This window comes from Cricetulus griseus, chromosome 3 (assembly GCF_003668045.3).
Source record: "Cricetulus griseus strain 17A/GY chromosome 3, alternate assembly CriGri-PICRH-1.0, whole genome shotgun sequence".
Classification (NCBI taxonomy): domain Eukaryota; kingdom Metazoa; phylum Chordata; class Mammalia; order Rodentia; family Cricetidae; genus Cricetulus; species Cricetulus griseus.
The window spans coordinates 196138942-196158497 of NC_048596.1; the positions used below are offsets into that span (position 1 = coordinate 196138942).

A 19556-nucleotide genomic window follows, 5' to 3' on the forward strand; every position below is an offset into this window, starting at 1 on the left:
ACTTCTGGGCACATCTAGGAATGGAGCTGCAGGGTCTTACTATCACTACTGACTCAGAGACCCTTCAAGGTGGATTAGGACACTGGGGACAAGACCCTAGAACTTGGGTTTCCAGGCCACTCTTCTGTGCCTTCTAGAAGCCAGTGAATGAAACCAACATCCTATTAGTATACACTAAAGGGGTTATTTGGAAAAAGAAAAAAATCAAAAACTTCTCTGGAAACTCCTACTTAATCCACACAGGGAAAATGGACAATCTCCTGCAATATGTGGCTCAACAGATCAAAGGCCCAATCTCTTACCTCAGTGGGCTTCCTTGCCCAGGTCAACCCAAACCCAACCCAACCCCAACCCAACCCGTACTGCAGGCTGTAAGCAGCCTCAGCATGCTGCCCACTTCAGCTGGTGCCCAGGGATCAAGGCTTGGCAGGTCCTGTGTACTAGCTGTGGAGCTGGCCTGCCCCCAGGACCCATCTTCAGCTTTCGGAGGTACCCAAGTCCTTGTTTTAGAACGGGCTCAGCATGGACAAACATGAGTGTGTAAAACCCTGAATACAGCTGTCCCACACACAGCGAACAAGCATGGGCTCCAAGAACACACACCACTGAGGAGCTGGAAGGGCTGGGCTTGATGTATTAAAATGCCTAGAGACCTAGCAAGGGAGCCTGTGCTGGGGTCAGTCTACAAAGTGAAGTTTGCCCATGACCAGCAATCTGGTTGATTCTGTGGCAAGCTTGCTGGCAGCAGCTGTGCACAAGCAGGAGCTGTCCATCCAACAGCAAGCATGCTGTCATCAGAGTTGTGCTAGTTCCATGCCCACAGCAGCTCACCTTCACATCAGTGTGCAGGAGGTGTTGCCGGCCCTGTTTCACACATGAACCAAAGCCTCACCTGCAGTCATGACAAGTGGCAGATAAGGGATCTGACTGGAGGATTTTACAAATTCCACAGTTCAAAACCTATGCTACCTAAGACGGGGCTGGAGTGCCCAGGTCGACCTGCTCTGCTGCCTCAGTCCTGACCCTTCTTATTCCTGTGCTCTGCCGGTCCCTTCCCAGAGGTCCTCCGAGCTGAGGGGTGACAGTGAGCCCATACCCTCCAGAGTGACAAGACGCCCCACATTAACCACTTCTCCCTGGGCAAGTGGAGCTACAGACAGACACAGGGTCCACTGTGTGCTGATATAGCCAGGGTTGCTTATGACATCCTGAAGTACCTCAAGCATGGAACCAGCACTTTGTAAGCCCAGCAGCAGCCATTAGAGCAGCTACAGTTACAAGTGATCCACAGACTTGCCAAGGGCAAGACATGCAGGGAGTGCTGCTCTTCTCTCCCTGGACTTCCTTCTGCACAAGACCCACAGCAGCCCTGATCACAGCCACAGGGGTACAGGGCTAGTGCCCAGCAGCTGGCAGATGTGGCATGCTGGTCAGACAAGGGTTCCATGGGAAGAGGATGCTGGCACGCAGCATGCTTAAAGAAGCAACTGAAGGGAGAAGCCCAAACCTGACCAAAATTAATAATGTTCATGATTTAATGGATACTATCAAGAAAGTGAAAGTCCACTCAGGAGAAGGGAATGTATTTCAAGTCTGATAAGAAACTGCTACCTGGGCATGTAAAGATTGTTCACAAGTCAGTAACAGATTCAAATGACCCCATTAAAAACCAAGCTAGGAATAGCATTTCTTCAAGGAAGATGCACAAATGGCTTTCCACCTCAGTCTCCAGGAATACACAGCAAAAGCACAGGGATAGCACTGCAGCACTGTGACCAGAGCAGTACAGACAAGTGTGGGCCAGGACACAAGGAAGCCAGGACTCACACCGCCAGCCAATGTGTCAAATACTGCACAGCTTCGACAGATCCTCTAAATGCATGATGCCACCACTCCTAGGACGACTCCCAAGGGAAACACAAACATGTTTGCTCACCAGCACACGAATGACGACACTATCCATAGTAGCTGGCAAGTGGTCTGTCTACCCATAGCAGAATATTATTCAGCCATGAAGAGAAATGGCCTCTGACACCACTACACCATGAGTGAAGCTTGAAGAAATGATGTAAACAGAAAGAAACCAGATGAAAAGAACCATACAATGTGAATTCACGACAGAAAACACCAGAATAGGCAAATTACAGAAAGCAGGGTAGTTGCAGGACTGGGGGGAAAATACAGGCAACTGCCAACAGGCCTGAGCTTTCCTTAGCAGTGGTAAGAATGTTCTGGATTTGAGAGCCCTAGCTACATTACCTAGTGAGACGACTGGAGCTCACAGAAGCATAGCCTAACATGGACATTTTTACCAGCTAACCTAGACCCCACTCAGGGTTGTCAGAGAGAATGGGAAGGTGGCAGGGGTCTGGTATACTACACGTTTCAGCTTTATAAGGTTATGCATATTTATTGAAAATTTCTTTCACCAACAATGGTGAAATCAAGACCCCAAATTACAAAACATGATGGCAGTTGATACTTATAAAAATAAAGCGAAGGCTTGCATTTCCCAGATCTGTGCACATGCCCTTCAGTTCAGTCTGTCCTCTCATCAAAAAGGTCATGGGATCTGACTCCTTATGATGTCACTGCAGAAAACTGCACTCAACTGACAAACACAACAGCTTTGCTTCCAAACAGTACAAGTCTTTAAAGTGACTCTCCCCACAATAAATATAGAAAATAGCCTGTAACAAGCATTTCTTCGCTTGGTCAGGATTGTAAGCTTTATGTAGAAAGTGTGTCCCGACAGCCCTTCCAGGCTCTGTGTCTTTGGTGCACTGTCACTGGGCCTGCTGACACCACTGGAGGCTGAGCTACTGAGCACCTCCTGTCAAGAGCCCAGCACAGTGAGGTACTTCAGGATGTAACTCAGAGATGCCTGGGGAGAACACACTAACCCAGCCACAAGCTGGAGATGGGGTCCCTTGGAAATAGGCACCTCCCAGGATGCTCTTCTGATGCCCTGTGTGGCCATCAGAGTGGTCCAAGGCTTGTTGGCTTCTGTGGCTGGCCACTGTGATGATCACACTGACGGGGTCCTTGGTGGGTGGGTCTGCTGTGTAAGCTGTGGACGCTTTGCCCTGGGCCTCCTCCGCTTTGGCCGGCTTTTGGCCTTGCTGATCTGTACCACAAAGAAGGCCAGGGCCACCATGGCTCCGAGGAAGGCAAAGACAGGGATGGTCTGGCCCACCTCTTGGTTGTAGCGGCCAGGCATGATCCCTGTAAGAGAACAGTCATTGGTCAATGGTGCCACAAAACTACAGCTACAGCCTTTCTGAGAATCAGTTCATCAGAGATCAAATGTGGACTCCATTAGCTAGGGTGGCAGGGCAGACATTACCTCTGAGCCAGAGTTAAGGAGCCCAGGCTGCTAACCATAGTGTTGGTAAGAGGGTCATGGAGCTTGTTTTCACCAGCTGATCCTAAGCATCCCTACGTGTATGAGGGAGTGACATCTCAGACTGTTTATCTTCCTGGCTTGTGGGTGGGCAGACAGGCCTCAAGCCTGTCAAAGGCAGCCTACAGCAGCAGGGCCCAGAGAAGCTTCCTGTTTCCCAAAGATCGATGAAGACACATTATTCTCAATCCAGAGAGGAAGGGACAGTGCTGGAGTCCTACTAGCTGAGGAAGAGCAAGCGAGGCACAGAGGTACTAGAGGCCTGCTGGCCATGCTCCCCAGGGGTCAATGGCTCCTGGGATGGCCATAATCAGAGGAGCCCCAGATTAAAAGTCAATGATCCTGTAACTAAGTAATATCAAGGGCTCCAAAGCTTACTATCATCAGCACACCCCATGACCTACACTTCTGGATCTTGGCTTTACCTCATGAAGTTCCATGGTTAGCCTCCAAGGGCTGGGGTATCCTTTCCCAGCCAATTCCTGAAACCCCCCATGGGAACTATGAACCCCCAAGGAGGCCACAGGAGTTTCCTGTGGTAGATTATTATTTTAAGGTATGACTTTTGTTTAAGCTACATTTGTTTAACTCTGTGAAGCTGTTACTTTGCCTGTCTAAAACACCTGATGGTCCTAACAGAGTTGAACACCCAATAGCGAGGCAGAAGAGAGGAAGGCAGGGCTGGCAGGTAGAGAGTATAAATAGGAGGAGAAATGAGGAAAAGAAGAGAGCAATGAGAGAACAAGGAGAGGAGGACATCAGGGACCAGTCACCAAGCCAGCAATGGAATAAGAGTGAAAGTAACATAAACAGAAGTAAGAAAGATAAAGCCCAGAGAGAAAAGGTAGACAGGTTAATTTAAAGTTAAGAAAAGCTGGCTAGAAAGAAGTCAACCTAAGGCCGGGTGTGTGATTTACTTGGGAGCTGGGTGGCGGGACACTCAAAAGACCCCCAGAAGAATAAAGAGTAAAAACATTATACAATAGTTTTCCAGAAGAAAAGGACTACACACACTGAGCTGGAGGGATCTGGGACCCACTCTCCCAGCTAAAACATGGGAACCTGGAATAAGAAGTCTGTTTGGGCCAAGGGTCTTATCTGCACAAAGAAAAGATGGATCATCTCAGGAGCCTGGTGCAGCTTAGCCAGCTATCAAGGCAGGCTACAGAGGACCCAAAGGCCCCAAGGGCCAGCATAACAGAGAAATCCCATAAAGAAAAGTTGTTTCCTGGGGCCCACAGTACATACTTGCAGAACTTTAGCAAAGAGCATTCAAATTACTGTGGAAAATTTTAAGTGTATCATGTGGCAGACACACTTATAATTCATATTTAAAATATAGAGGAGCTGAAGAAATGGCTCAATGGTTAAGTGTACTCGTTGCTCTTGTAGAGGACCTGGGTTTGCTTCCCAGAATCACTTGGTAGCTCGCAATCATCAATCTGTAACTCTAGGTTGGAGGATCAGAAGAGAGTGCTCAAGGGCACCAGGCACACAAGTGGTACACTTATATAAATGCAGGCAAACACTCATATACATAAAAATAATTATTTTTAAATTAAAATGTATATATAGAATTTTCTTAGAGAAATGGCATCTTCATCTCTAGACCTGCTCTTAGCCTTGCCAATTTGTACTACAAAGGCAGCCAGGACCATCACAGCTCCTAGGAATGCCTGGTAAGGCAGAGAGGCCTGGCTCTCCTCCTTGGGGAGAGGAGAGACTTAGAAACCCACAGCAGGATCTAGCCCAGGAAGATGCCTTTAAGGACTCACCTCCAGGAATGTCCCAGGCACCACTTTCTCCAGGGGACAAAGGTCTCACTTGAGGGCGATTCGATCGAAAGTTGGGTAACACTACTTTGTCCAGGTCAATGGAGAGCAGCTTCTGATGTTTCCAAAGATTACTTATGGGAATAGATTAAAACAAAACAAAGATAAGCACCTGCCCTCACTTGGATGCTTAGCTGATGCAACAAACTGCAAGCAACATACAGGGCAGTGTGAGACCCTCCACCTCTCATCACCTGACTGGCAACAGAGCAGCCAGAGCAAGTGCCTGCTTCCAGGTCCTGAGGAAGGCAGAAGTCAGATCCACACTCTGAAATCACAGTACCCGAGGAAGAGCTGTCCTAGGGGATTTATAACACAGCCTATTCAAGCCCATTTCTGTTCAACACTGGGAACACTGCCAAGCAAGGCAAGAGGACAGTCCAGGCTGGAGTCCTGGAGAAAGCAAAGCCCAAGGTGTCATGGAAGCATGGAAGTTCTTTTTTTTTTTTTTTTTTTTTTTTTTTTTTTTTAAGGCTCCAAGTAACCACAGATTGCTTTCTGAATGCAAAGCAATGCAGTGAAGGAATTCCACAACAACCACACTTGGGGAAATGGTACCAGTCCAACCAGCCTTGTGGAGTCAGAGAGACCAGCATCTGCAATGCGAATAGGGCAGAATTGCCAGTAATCAAATACTGAAGAACAGGTGAGCAGGGAACACCTGCCTGCCTGTGGTGACAACCACCTAAACATGTGCTGGAACTGTGAGCACTTGAGTGGGAGTATGGCACTGTTCATTTCTGTTTCCTCTTTAGTTCTGAGGAACTCGGTTAGACCAATATAATTAGAGCTGAAGATCACAGTAGCTGATGGACAGTGGGAAGAGCCAAAGACACCAATGGAAGGAAGGTATCTGGAAATGAACTTCTTATCTTCCTGTGTCAGACCACCTAGAAATTGTTGGCTTGTGTCTTCTTTAGTTGAGGAAGGCACAGACAACCAGTCCCAGCAGCAGCCGCTCATGAAGTTTGTCACTGGTGAGGGGTAGGAGGGAGACCACCAGTGGCTCCTGGTTTAGCACAGCTTGGCCAATTCCAACACAACTTCAGCCCAGCCTGTTTTGCATGACTTAATGCTACTGCTCAGGGTTAATCTATCTGAAAAGTTAACTGACAAAGACACTGAACCCGTGGTATCTTAAGCTTTTCAAGTGTGTTGCTAAGTGGACATTCTAATAGTATCCTGTGTCCTGGAGCTTAACTGGGGACTGACTGTACTTTCTAGTCAGGCACCGAGGTAAAAGCACTCATGTTACCCCTGGATCTCATAGCAGCACACTGATGAGGGATAGAGGGTCTGCCTTGAGCCAATGTTCCCACAGCAAGGACACCTGATGCCCAGCCAACACCTGGGAAAAAGCCTCACCTCACAGAGATGGGAACTTGCCCTTAGCATGGCCGATGGCAATGTGAGCTTTCTAACACAGGCACAGAATCTTCTAGAGATTCAGAATATATCCCGACCCAAGTCTCTGAATACTGAGAATAACTTCTCTCAAGATGTGACATGTGAGATAAGAGAGCAGCACAGTGGAGTGGTAAGAAGAGGGATTGCTGGGAGCAAGTCACAATTAAATTCCAGGAGCTAAGCATTATCAGCACCCTGGATGGACTCAGAGTGGATGGGATTATCTGATGTGGCCAGCCAGATACCAAGGGTACTGATATCTATTTTCAGAGCCTTCAGTGCACACTGGGGAGAAGAACTGGGCTTCTGGCACTCTAGCTAACACGGCTGCTCTTTGAGCAGGAACTGTGGCTCATGTCTAGAATATAAAGTCTGGTTTGAATGCTAACAGAAGGTTCTAAATAAATAAAGATTTGAAAATGGAAATATAAGTTTTAAATGATGCAAGGTAGCTGAAATGGAAAAACACTCTTCCATTAAAGGTTCAGCAAGAATACTGCTACTAAAGACGAAGTGATGTGTGTAATTTTCTGTGTGCAAGTACACGTGTGCCTGGGCCATTGGAGCAGAGAGGTCAACGGTGTTGTATTCCTTGCTCTCTGTTTAAGACAAAAGATCTCTATGACACCCGGGACTTGCTTGCTTCAACTAGACTGGCTGGCCAGTAAGCCCCAGGCATTCTTCTGTTCCTACTCCTCAGCACTGTGGTTACAGGTACATGCTGCTGTGCCCAGTTTTTTTTTTTTTTTTTTTTTTTTTTTTTTTTTTTTTTTTTTTTTTAAACATAGGTTCTAGGTGTCAAGCTCAGTGCACGACAAGTACTTTACTAAGTCATCTCCATGGGGCCAACTTTCTTCTCCTCTGTGACAGTATTCTAAGACACGGTCCTTGAGTAGAATACCGAGGACCTGCACTCATGGAGCAGTAAAGTATGCAGGTGATAACATCAGGCCAGGATGTCTCCTTTCTCATAGAATGGACGGGGATCCTATACATCTGTCTATCACTGAACCAAGCATAGTGGCAGGAAGGAAGGAAGGAAGGAAGGAAGGAAGGAAGGAAGGAAGGAAGGAAGGAAGGAAGGAAGGAAGGAAGAAAAGAAGGAAGAAAAGAAGGAAGAAGGGAGGTGGGGGAACACTGTCTTAAAGGAAGCCTAAGCCAGGAGGGGTTGAGAGGAGCACACACCTGCCCTGTAAGGTCTGACTGCCAGCCAGCTCTTTTTTAACTTTCTCCCATCTTGTCCTGCCTTAGGCAAGATGCCAGAGAGAGAAAAGAAGGTGCAAACTGGAGAAACAGTTCAGCATGGCCTGGAACTGCAGTGGGACCTCAGGTCTGAGAAACTGAGGAGAACAAGACAGATGAAGACGTCAGGAGAGACAGAGAGGCAGAGCCACATAAGGCCACACATGAGCACCTGTGAACAAAGGCCACAGCCTACTGGCACTTCTGGCTAGGCTACCATAGCAGAAGCCACACTTCGTAGAAGCAGCTTCAGTCCTGGCTGCAGAAGGAGACAGAAGCACCTGCATTCCATATGAAACACTTTGGACAGGGAGCACAGCTGCAAACGACAGCTCTCAGATCCCCAACTGGAGCCTGAGCTTAGCTTCTGCTCAAGACAGCACTTGGCTGGACCCCAGCTTTCTTTCCAAAGCACTCTACTGCAGGACACCAAAGTACATTTCTAAAGATCAATATGGGGGTTTGTTCATTGCCACAATTGTCAGAAAATGACAAGCTAGATTGGATTATTCAACAATGATGTCAGCAAGATTGCATTCTCTTCTGTTAAAAAAAAAAAAGGAATGAGTCACAGACCCTGGAGAAAAACGAGGAAAGCACAAGGAGACACTGACCTGGGCGCAGTCTCATTCAAAGGCTGTGGCTTGGCCCATGACAAGTGTGGACAGGCTGGAAGAGGCCGAGGTTTTGGGTCTCCCAGATGGGCCTCAAGAACCTTGGAGTATCGATGAAGGTGGTTTCCTGAGGTTAGCAACAGTAGGGTCAGAAGGGGTGATCACCATTATAAAAATACAAGAGAGAAAAGGTGCCTTTGAGTAACTGTCTTTCTGCCAACAGCTCACTATATTTTGTCAACCACCCCCATGTGCTTCAGGACCACATCCGACAGGGTGCCTGGTTCCCTTCATCAGGGCCACACTGGCAGTGAGCCTCTGCAGACTATCTATCACACATATAAGGCCACTAAGGGCAGTGCCACAAAAAACCTCTCTCTGGAATTGTCTGGCAAAGTAAACAAACCAATTACATTTCTAGGTTTTACATTTCATAAATCTATGCCACACCACATTGCAGCCACCAGCTACTCACTGCGACTGAACAAATGAAATAGGTGTCATACATTTAAGCAATTTTTAAAGTATCAGACTGAAATATATTATTAAAATGAATTTTACCTTTTCTACTTTGTATGTATGTGAGGTCCATGTATATACATGTTCATATATGTACAGATGTGTGTGTGGAGGCCAGAGATCAATATTGGATGTCATCATGCAACTCGGAACTCATAGATTCTGCTGGACTGGCTCACCCAGAGCTGGGGTTACAGGTATGCTCTGCTGCACTCGGTGTTTATGGAGCTGCTTAGGGATAACCCGAACTCAACTTCTCATGCTTATCTGGCAAACCTTTTGTCCCTGAGTCACCTCCTCCCCTGCCCTCCTTGTATTTTAATGTAGCTGGTGGGATTCTTTTTTCTTTAGTTTTGGCTTTATTTTGAGATGGGGTCTCACTATCAACAGGCCAATCTGGTCTCCATTTAGTCTCTTCCCTTAATCACTCAAGTGCTGGGATTATAGGCGTACACCACCATGGCTGGCTGCTTCTATAAAATTCTAAACAACATCTGTGGCTTATATCTTTCTGTGGACAGTGCTGCAAGGAAGAGAACATTCAGTTCTTTGAGTACACAAGCACTAATCCACACAGACCCTGGAGGGTAGGCAGCTTTAGGCTCATCTCACATGTCCCGAGTGACCTGAGGTAGCTGCTTAACCTCTCTCCCTCTCATTTCTGCACCTGTACATCAAAAATAATACTATCTCTTTTTATAAGATCACTGAGAGGCATTCATGAGCTAATCCTTACAAAGTACCCAGCCTGGTGCCTATGTCCAGAGAGTACTTGAAGATGCTAGGCCTTGGGGCTGGAGATGGCTCAGTGGCCAAGAGTTTCTGTCTTGCAGGAAAAAGTTTAGTTCCCATCACCTACGTTGGGCAGCTTACAAGAACCTGTAACTTAGTTCTACAGGGTTCCAACGCCCTTCTTTGAGCTTTACCAGGTACTTGCACATACCCTCATATACAGAAATAAAATATTTTAAAAGATGCTGGATCCCAGGAGAGCACCTACATACAGGGCCCATAATTCTTGTCCATCCTGGGAACAGGTGGATAAGTCCACGGCTGTGCTACCAACAAACACTGAGAAAAATTCACTGCTCTTACTGAAGGGTAGTCCCCATACTAGCAAGTAGTACTGTGTCTTGATGCAGCACTGAGCTGGCTCAAGTCCTTGCTGAAGCACTGTAAGAGATACTTACCTTCCATCCTTTCAGGAGGGGCCAAGCCAGCTCCACTGGGTGGGCGCTGCCGGTTCCCTGAATGGCTGAGGCTGGGAGGGGTCACGCCATATGATGTGTACTGAAGGAGTGCATCCAGAAGCCAAAAGCAATCTGTGGTGTCAAAAGGCACACTGTTTGCTTGTTTGTTTTATTTTTTGAGACAGGGTTTCTCTGTGTAGCTTTGGAGCCTAACCTGGAACTAGCTCTTGTAGACTAGGCTGGCCTCAAACTCAAAAACATCTGCCTGCCTCTGCCTCCCAAGGGCTGGGATCAAAGGCGTGTGCCACCAACACCCAGCTTAACAGGCACACTATTTAGGATCCAATTTGTAAAAGGAATCCCTCTAGGAGAATGAAGAACACTAGCTCCTCCCATGAAAAGGGAGAAATGGACATTCAGCAGTCAGAAGTTTAGGTCAGTGTGAAGCTGATACCCTCACCAGACACTCCTACTCTTGAGAATGTGTTTTCCATAGGCAGGGGTCCAGCCCACCCAGGTCAGTCTGCTCCAGTACCAGATAACTATAGTTGGAGTTTGCTCTATGTCTCAGGGCTCTGGGCAGCTTAGCCCCACTGTGAATGGCTTGGACTACCTGCCTGTCACACTGCTCCAGACAGGTCATGGGCAAAGACAGAACAGGGTTCATTCAGAGATGGCAAGACCATGAACACCCATTGAAAAAAGAATAGCTTCCACAAAAGGAGCTCCAAGGACATGAGATGCTGCTAAGGACCTGAAGCTATCCTGAGAACAGGTAATGGGTTTGAACTATAAAGGAACATATATGGAAGGGGAGTTAAAAATCAGAGGAGAGTATTATTTGAGTCAGTGGTCCTAACCAATATGGTCAGTTCTTTTTTGGACATCTCAGAGTCCAGGTCTGAGAACACAAGCAACTCTCACTCAGAGCTGCACAAAGGACTCCTCCTAAGAAGGCTGCAGATGCTTCTGTTCCAGACTTGGTCTCTCTCTGTCCACCTGCTGCTCCCTTCCCACCCCCTATTTGCCCAGCCCAAGTCCCATTAACACCTATTTGGACCACAGCAGCTTCATGAATGGCTGTTAAGTACTCTGCTATAGAAAAAGTATGCACTTCTGGCCAAGTGCCAAAAGCCCTCAAGGACCCAAAGAGCTGACATCTGAAATGTACAGGCACAGACAGTCCCCTTAGGCACTTAAAATTTTAATAAAGACTCTTAACAGGAAAGCTCAGATCCTAAAGAGAATTTCTGTGGAAATAAAACATTAATCTCCTATCTGCTGTGACTTTAAACCTTACTTTTGATTTAAAAAAAAAATCATATTCTGAGGATTTACATAAACTACTGAAATGCAGTCAACATCAACTTGAAACTGGGGAAAGGTGCAGCATCTGGCATGTGTCTACTGCAGCACTGTCCGAGCACCTTCAGGTGGTCGCAGGGTCTGAGACAAACCTGCTTTACCAGCATCTTCCCAGATAAAGACCTGTAACACTGCCACTGTTCCTACCTTAAAGTAAGAAAATGAAGTCCATACCAAGCACGTGAACTGCATACTTGGAGGACACAAGAGAGAGGATGCAAAGGAGGAACGACAGAGAAAATAACAGAGGCCCCTCACTGATAAAAGCTCTCAGCACCCCAAACTCTCAAATCTTAGGGGAGTGCAATGAACAAGGTCTCCACGACGCATGTCTGGGAAGAGAGGCCAGACCAAAGAAACACTCACAAGGTCACACAACCTAGCAGGAAGCCTGAGAAGGACAGAATGTGGGCCAACTAGGATAAGGGACTCCACTAAATAGGTGACAATGACTTATGCCCATGAGATGGGAAAACAGAGGAAGGTACTGAGGGCTGTATAGGTTTGTGTATCCTATGTGTTAGCCTTCAGGGATTTGCAGAAATATCCCCAGAAATCAAAGTACTTTGTACTCCCATGCCTGGCTCCTGTTTACTTTTCCAGTTCTGGCCAGTATCTCTCCAGGGACAAAGGAAAGAGTACCCAAATCATTAAGCCTATGCACTTCTTCTCTTTTATGGCCATTCTGGGTCTTGATGCCAGGGCCTTGTAAGTTCAAGGCAAGTGCTCTACCATTGAGCTGCAGCCCCAGCCCTCCTATGTGTTCCTTTTTTAAAAAAATTTTTTCAAGACAGGGTTTCCTTGTGTAGTTTTGGAGCCTGTCCTGCAACTAGTTCTTGTAAACCAGGCTGGTCTGGAACTCACAGAGATCTGCCTGCCTCTGCTTCCCGAGTGCTGGGATTAAATGTGTGCGCCACCACTGTCCGACTTCCTCCTGTGTGTTCTTTTCTTACCCTTCTGTCTGTGACTGTCATCCAAGCAATTGGAATCTCCATACAACACGATCCGGCCCCCACCTTCAGCTGGAATCTGATAAAGCCCCAAAATGGGAACATTTTCAACAACTGCTGTCTCTTGTTTTAAGACCTCCAATCCTGCAACAAGAACAAAGGAGAGAGTTCTCTGCGGGAATTACTGATTTTCTACTTGCCACTTACCTGAGATTTGACCTACCTGACACAAAGACCATCAAAATACAACATTCAATCACAACAGTGCAAATCTTCAGAACAAGGAAGCAGTATTTTAAACATGATTAATTTCGGTTTTAATAAAATCAAACTCTCATATAACTAGTGTCCACAAATGCATCTGTACTGGCACCTTGGGCTCTATGCTGTAGTATAGGAGCGGGACAAATGTAAAAATGTGTGTCTGTCCACATGCCATTCAAATGTAAGACACAACAAAGCACATACCTTAGCAACAATACCTCTGACCTGCCACGCAGACAGCATATGAAATGTTTAATGAGCACGCCTTTAATCCCAGCACTTGAGAGGCAGAGACACGCTCATCTCTGTGAGTTCAAGACCAGCCTGGTCTACAAGAGCTAGTTCCAGGACAGTCTTCAAAGCCACAGAGAAACCCTGTCTAGAACCCGCCCTCCCTGTAAAAAAAGAGAAATGTTTAATGAATCAAGATGTAAAAAAGTACCAGTGCTCTGGACAGCTGCCAACAGCATAGCCACACTAAGTTTACTCTATGCAAACTCAAGTTTATGCTACTAGGTACCAGACACCACCAGAATCTGTGACTATTTCTATAGCCAGCTCTCACATGCCTCACCTCTGTGGAGTGAAATACGGGATTTAATACAGGACAGGCACAGATGGCCATGGATGCACTTATATTTTTAGCCCCAAGCTACCTAAGAGTTTTGTTATTTTTTTCCCCTTTCTTGTGGATACTGGGGCTTGAACTTAGGACTAGGTAAGCACTCTACCACTGAACTACACCCCTACCCCTTTCTTTCTAAGTTCAGATCAGATGGGATGTCCTTCTAAGTCACCCAGGCAGGCATCAAGCTTATAATTCTCCTGCCTCAACCACTGTCAGTAGTTAGGATAAGGGGCCTGAGCCACCTTTCTCAGCTTTGACAATAAGGTCTTTTCTGCTCTAACATGACATGCACTATCAATGTCCTACCTTTTATATCCAAAGACAACTATCAAAATTAATACCAAGCAGTTGACTTTTTATACTATACTAAAACACAAAATAAAGTATACATCATTAATCTACTTTTGTTATCCCCTTTGCCAAAATACTAAACTGCAAGAGGCAGTGAGCAAGCTAGGAGGCCATGACTCTCTTAGCCCCAGAAGTGGCAAGCCTATGAGAGCAGCATTTGAAAACACTGACTTATGATGAACTGGGCCAAGGGGCCAAGAAGATAAAATCAACTGGTGCTTAACAGGGCCACAAACAGTTGAGAAACATTGTTTCATATTTTCAACTGATAAAACAGCCATCTTGATGTGGTATGGCTGTTCATTCTCAAGATAGGCCATCAGCTTTTAGGAGGAAATGGCTCCATCAATACATATTCACAAGCATTACATGAAACATGTTAGTCTCCTGTCACTTAGCACAGATGAGACATATGTTACAGCTTAGAATCCCAGCTCTGAGTGACAGCCACAGGAAGGTCCTGTCCTACTGTCCTGCATCTTACTTTCAAAACCAGAGGCGGCCTAGCTTGTTCCTGTTTCACTCAGCAGGTGGGTTCTGTGCACTCAGCAGACTATTACTCACACTAGGGGCCTGGCTCAGACTTGAGGGATGTCTGCTGTGGGCAAACACAGACAAATAGCAATGCCCCCTGGAAGGGACAGAGTTTCTCTGTGTAATACCCCAGGCTGTCCTGTAACTCACTCTGTAGACCAGGCTGGCCTCAAACTCACACTAACTGCCTGCCTCTGCCTCCACCTCTCAAGTGCTGGGATTAAAGGTGTGAGTCAGTCACCACTGCCCAGCGGATGATAGTGTTTTTAAGCAGAGACTTCATCAGGTTAAGAACTCTCAAAATCATCAAGACTATGTTGTAAGAGTGCACCAATCACAAAAGAACAACCCTTAGACTGTGACCAAGACATTTTGAGCCCTGATCTGGAGAAACCTCATTTCTTGTGCAGATGATACACACAGTCAAATTATCAGCAAGAGTCTATCATTTTGGAATCCCCCAGAGTCCAAGCCATAGTATACAAATACTACTACAATGAGTTTTACTAGGAACCAGAGCAGATGGAAGGGAAGACCGGGGACTGCTAGTGGCATTCCTAATGCCCAACAAAGCATGCAGAAGTGGGCTGTGAGGTACACACAAGGTTGCACTAAACCAGATACTTGAGAAGAATGTAGTAGGTGAAGTGCACAGTAAATCTCTGGGGGAGGGAGAGGGGATGTTACCTTGGTCCTTGAAAGTCTGTGTGATCACAACACCATCTTCTGGAAACTTGGCGATGCTGCATCCCGATGCATAATACACTGGAAAACAGTTGTTCACCATTAAGGGAACAGAAACGCCCAACACTTAACTCACTGACCCAGCATGCATTTCAGACATGGTCTACATCACTTATATTTATTCTTAAAGGTTTTCTTGTGTTTTTTTGTTTTGTTTTTTAACCAGAAGAGACAAACAGCTATTGCCTGTTGCACTTCAACTAGAAGTAATCACCTCAAACTTCAAGCAAAAAATGCTGACGACATACAGTTTCTAAACAGATTTTTAAGAAACATACAAATAAACACTTTTTTTGCTTGTTGGAAACAGGGTTTTGTTATATATCCCAGAGTGACTTCAAATACCTGTCTCAAGCTCTTGACTCCCAAGTCCTAGAATTTACAGGCATGAACCACCATGCCCAGTTTACCTGGCAGTGAGGATGAAGCCCAGGGCTTTGCGAAAGCTAGGTAAGTACTCTATCAACTGGGGTACATGCCCAGCTCTGATGGGGACTGAACCCAGGTCCCTGTACATGCAGGACAAGTGACTACTTTCCTATGGCCCCAGGCCTAAATGTGCTTTTTAAAGATACTGATTAGGTCTTTCCACATCACAGCTCATTTATGAATCCCATCTCTCCTTCAAAACATGTAGCTCAAACCCTCACCCTTCTGCCAACTGCATGCCTCTACAGACACAAAGCCTTACTGTCATGATTCGCCAGGGCAAACTCCCCTTCATAAAGGCCATCGCTGAACCCCATGTTCCACACAGACAGCAGCTCGTTCAGAGCTGGGATGTTGGCTCCTCCAGTATCTGGCATCCACCACTGCCTATAAAAGTGGCAGCAGGCAAAGAGAAGGCAAAAATTAAAATCCTCCCATACACTTCCTCTTTCCTTGACAAAACATGGTGTCTTCTGTCACAATCCAGTCCACACATACATACAAAAGTGTCAACTGAAACAAGCTGTTTGGTGTGAGAAATATATAAAACATACTGTTCCAGCAAATGTGTAGAACACATTTAAGCTTTCTTTTATGAAATTAAAATCAGAACTTCACTGGCATGCAACCCAGACAGGCCTAGTCTAGACCTAGCCAGTGAAGAAGTGAGAAAGGAGGACAGATATGCCAAATCCTTAACACACACAGCGTTTATAACACTCTAGCACTCAGCAGTTAACTACACAGGTCACTTTGAGTAGCAGTTCCTTCAGTACACATCATTTTCCTATGTTCAGTATGAAGGATGCAGGACAGGACAGCATGAAACAGAAACCAAAGCACAGGTTATCTGGGCTCAGGGAGCAAAGACAATGACCCCCTAATAAGCACTGAGTCCAGAAATCTCTGTCTCTCCACAAGGAGCTTTCTCCACCCACACTCCACTACCTAGAAAGACAGCCCAAGTGTTACACTAGAGCTTGCTGGGTTCCCCAAACCCATATTGCTATGCAAACGCTAACTGCAACCATACCTTGTGTTTTCATCGTAAAACTTCACTTTTCTCATAACAGAAGTGTTGTACCAGTCACTGAAGATGACGAGGGAAAGGCCATTGTCCACGTCCCTCCTCAGCTTGGCAATCTCCTCTGGGAAGTACTCTTCTTCACTATCCACCATGAGCAAAGTGCCTGATAGAAGAAGTGCTTCAGTTTGAGAACTGCCACATCTGAGTGGCAAAAGACAATTCAGAAGCGCCAGCTCTCACTGGTGTCCTACGTAGGAGTCTGGTTGGTGCCACCCTGCATCACTACAGAGGGAGATGAGACACACACAGACAGGGCCACAAAATGCACAAGGACCAGCTAACTGTGCTCTTTGCTTTTCATTTTTGTTCAATGTAAAGATTTTTCATTACTTTAGGAAAGAGTAATATACAGTGATAGTATTTAAAAAAACAAACAAATGGGAAAAAAAAAGGACTGAGCCAGTGAGGTGGAACATAAAAGCTCCTTCCAGCAAACCTGAATTCAATCCCCAGGATCCATAAAAAGGAGAAAAGTGACTCTTCCAAGTTGTCCTCTGACTGACTCTGACTCTGTCTCTGACACACACACTCTCTCTCTTTCTCTCTCTCTCCAAATGTGGTAAACATAATAATAATAATAATAATAATAATAATAATAATAATAATAATAATAATAAAGACTACAAATATCTCTGTCCATAACCAGTTCTGTACTTAGCTGAGAATTCCAACCATCACTACCTAGGGAGCATGAACATCAAAGAGAGCATTGTTCTTCACCTCCACTTGGTTACAGGGACTATTCCAGGCTCCCTTTATCAACCCATCAGTGAACAGTGTGGGAACAGTCAACACACATAAGGTGTGGATTGAAAGGCCTGGCCAACAAGGCTGCTCACCATACTGTGTAGCATCAAAGCATGTGAATGGGGCACCGAGCACCTCCACGAAGTAGCCCATGCTGCGCAGGTGCTGGTACATGTCCCTGAAATTGGTGTGGACATGGTCGCCATTCCTGAAAAGCAACAACCACAGTGGTCAGATAACTACTCTCCACGGGTTACCATAGGAGGCCAGAGCAGATCCCAGTAGTGGAGCCCAGGAGCCACCCTTTCCAAGATTGCATCATTTGGGTTAGACAAGCTAAAGTGGTAACAAGATAGAATTGAATGCATGGCATGTGCAGATGATAAAATGAGACAAGGACAAGGCTTAAGTTGTCCTGAGCAGTACTTTAGCTACCTGCACGTGACAATCACCACAGGGACGCAAATACCGGTGTACTCTGTGCAGGTGAAGCACAAGATTCCCTATCATCTTGGCTTCCTTTCCTTCCCAAACATCCTCACTTTCCCTGCACATCTAGATTAACTGTCTAAATGATGGCAAACAACAACAACAACAAAAAGCCCAAAGCCCATCTCCTCAGCCATATCCACTTGACAGGCCCCTGTGCAGGGCCATGGCCTTGCCTGAAGTCAGTTTCCCCTATTCTTCTCATTTGTCTCTCATCTGGACCCACCACCCTTCCTTTCAGAAAAATTTTACTTTAAAAGGCAAATCTGGAGCTGGAGAGATAGTTCAGTGGTTAAATTGGCTGTTCTTACAGAGGTTCAATTTCCAGCACCTATATGGCAATGCATAACCCATCTGTAACTCCATTTCCAGGGGATCTGATACCCTTTTCTGGCCTCTGCAGGCAGCAGGCATATAAATAGTACACATACATACATACAAATAAAACATCTATGCATATGAAATTTTTTAAATTAAAAAAAGAAAAGGCAACTCCAACTCTGTAAGAAGCCTAGTCAAGCAGGGCATGGTGGCACATGCCTATAATCCCAGCACTCAGGAAGCAGAGGCAGAGGCAGGCAGTTTTCTGAGTTCAAGGCCAGCCTAGCCTATAAATTCCAGGACAGCCAGGACTACACAGAGAAACCCTCTCAAAAAAACAAAATAAAAATGAATCCTGGTCAAGCAATTTGATACCTTTCTCCTCCACACACTTTCACCATGTAGCCAACAGGTAGTAGATGGACAGACTGAAGCGAGCTGTGGAGAGTGCCTTCTTTCACATAATCATGGTGGCCGATATATGACATAAGAAATATAGAGAAGCATGACTTGTCAAGAGGACAGGGACAATATCCAGACCTCAGCCAGAACTAAAGGAAGGCCATATATGAAGTCAAAGGAAGGCCACACATGAAAGGACAGGAGCCTGACAGTGGGACCGACTGGACTTGCCAGCTAATTCAGTGGTAGACAGGGAAATAAGACAGCCGAGGATGGCATCAGTTTCTGCTGCACAAGTGCATGTTTAGAGACGTGTCTGACTTCACAACATAGCTTGGCTCCCAAGAGTGGCAGGAGCAAGGACACACATCCCTAGGGTGATAGGGCATAGGCAAAACTGCTGCTCACCAGTCTAAAGGATCATTCTTCATCCGCAAGTTGTCCCTGGGAAAGTAGCCTGGGGGGTAGCGGAGGTTGTGATACTGGTCCCAGAGGACTCTCTTGCTCCGAGGAGGGGTGGGAATGATCTTCACCTTAATGGGAAGCTTCACTGTGGAAGTATGCTCGGCACCATTTTTTGCCTAATAAATAAAATGGATAAAACAGAATCTTGAAATGTACCCCCTTTCTGAAAATCTCTTAGTTCAGATTTTAAAATATCTTTTTTTTCCCTCTTTGTTTTTGAGTAAGATCTCAAACTCAGAGGGCTAGAGAGATGGCTTAGTGGTTAAGAGCACTGGCTGCTCTTCCAGAGTACCTGGGTTCAATTCCCAGCACCCACATGTCAGCTCACAGCTGTCTGTAACCTCAGTTTGAGGAGACCTGACACCCTCCCAAGGACATACATACAGGCAAAACACCAATGCTCATTAAAAAAATAAAATAAAATCTCTGGATCTTTCTGCCTTAGCTTCCAGATGCTGGGATTACATGCAACAGTACTATACTATGCTTACAAAGGTTGTTTCTATTTACCAACCTAACCCACATAATTTCAATATAAGAATATATGACAATAACCTATGTTCCTACGTTGCA

General features: G+C 45.9%; 1 protein-coding gene across 1 annotated transcript in view; it reads right to left on the minus strand.

Moving 5' to 3' along the window:
• Window positions 1-2394: 2394 nt before the first annotated feature.
• The window catches only part of Mbtps1 (membrane bound transcription factor peptidase, site 1), a 57565-nt gene continuing 40403 nt past the window's right edge, over window positions 2395-19556 (minus strand). The window contains 10 exon segments of the mRNA NM_001246682.1: window positions 2395-3225; window positions 5179-5309; window positions 8499-8625; window positions 10208-10339; window positions 12526-12666; window positions 14987-15064; window positions 15735-15859; window positions 16506-16662; window positions 17399-17514; window positions 18927-19099. Coding sequence (NP_001233611.1) covers window positions 3029-3225; window positions 5179-5309; window positions 8499-8625; window positions 10208-10339; window positions 12526-12666; window positions 14987-15064; window positions 15735-15859; window positions 16506-16662; window positions 17399-17514; window positions 18927-19099 — 1377 coding nt within the window. The 3' untranslated portion in view covers window positions 2395-3028.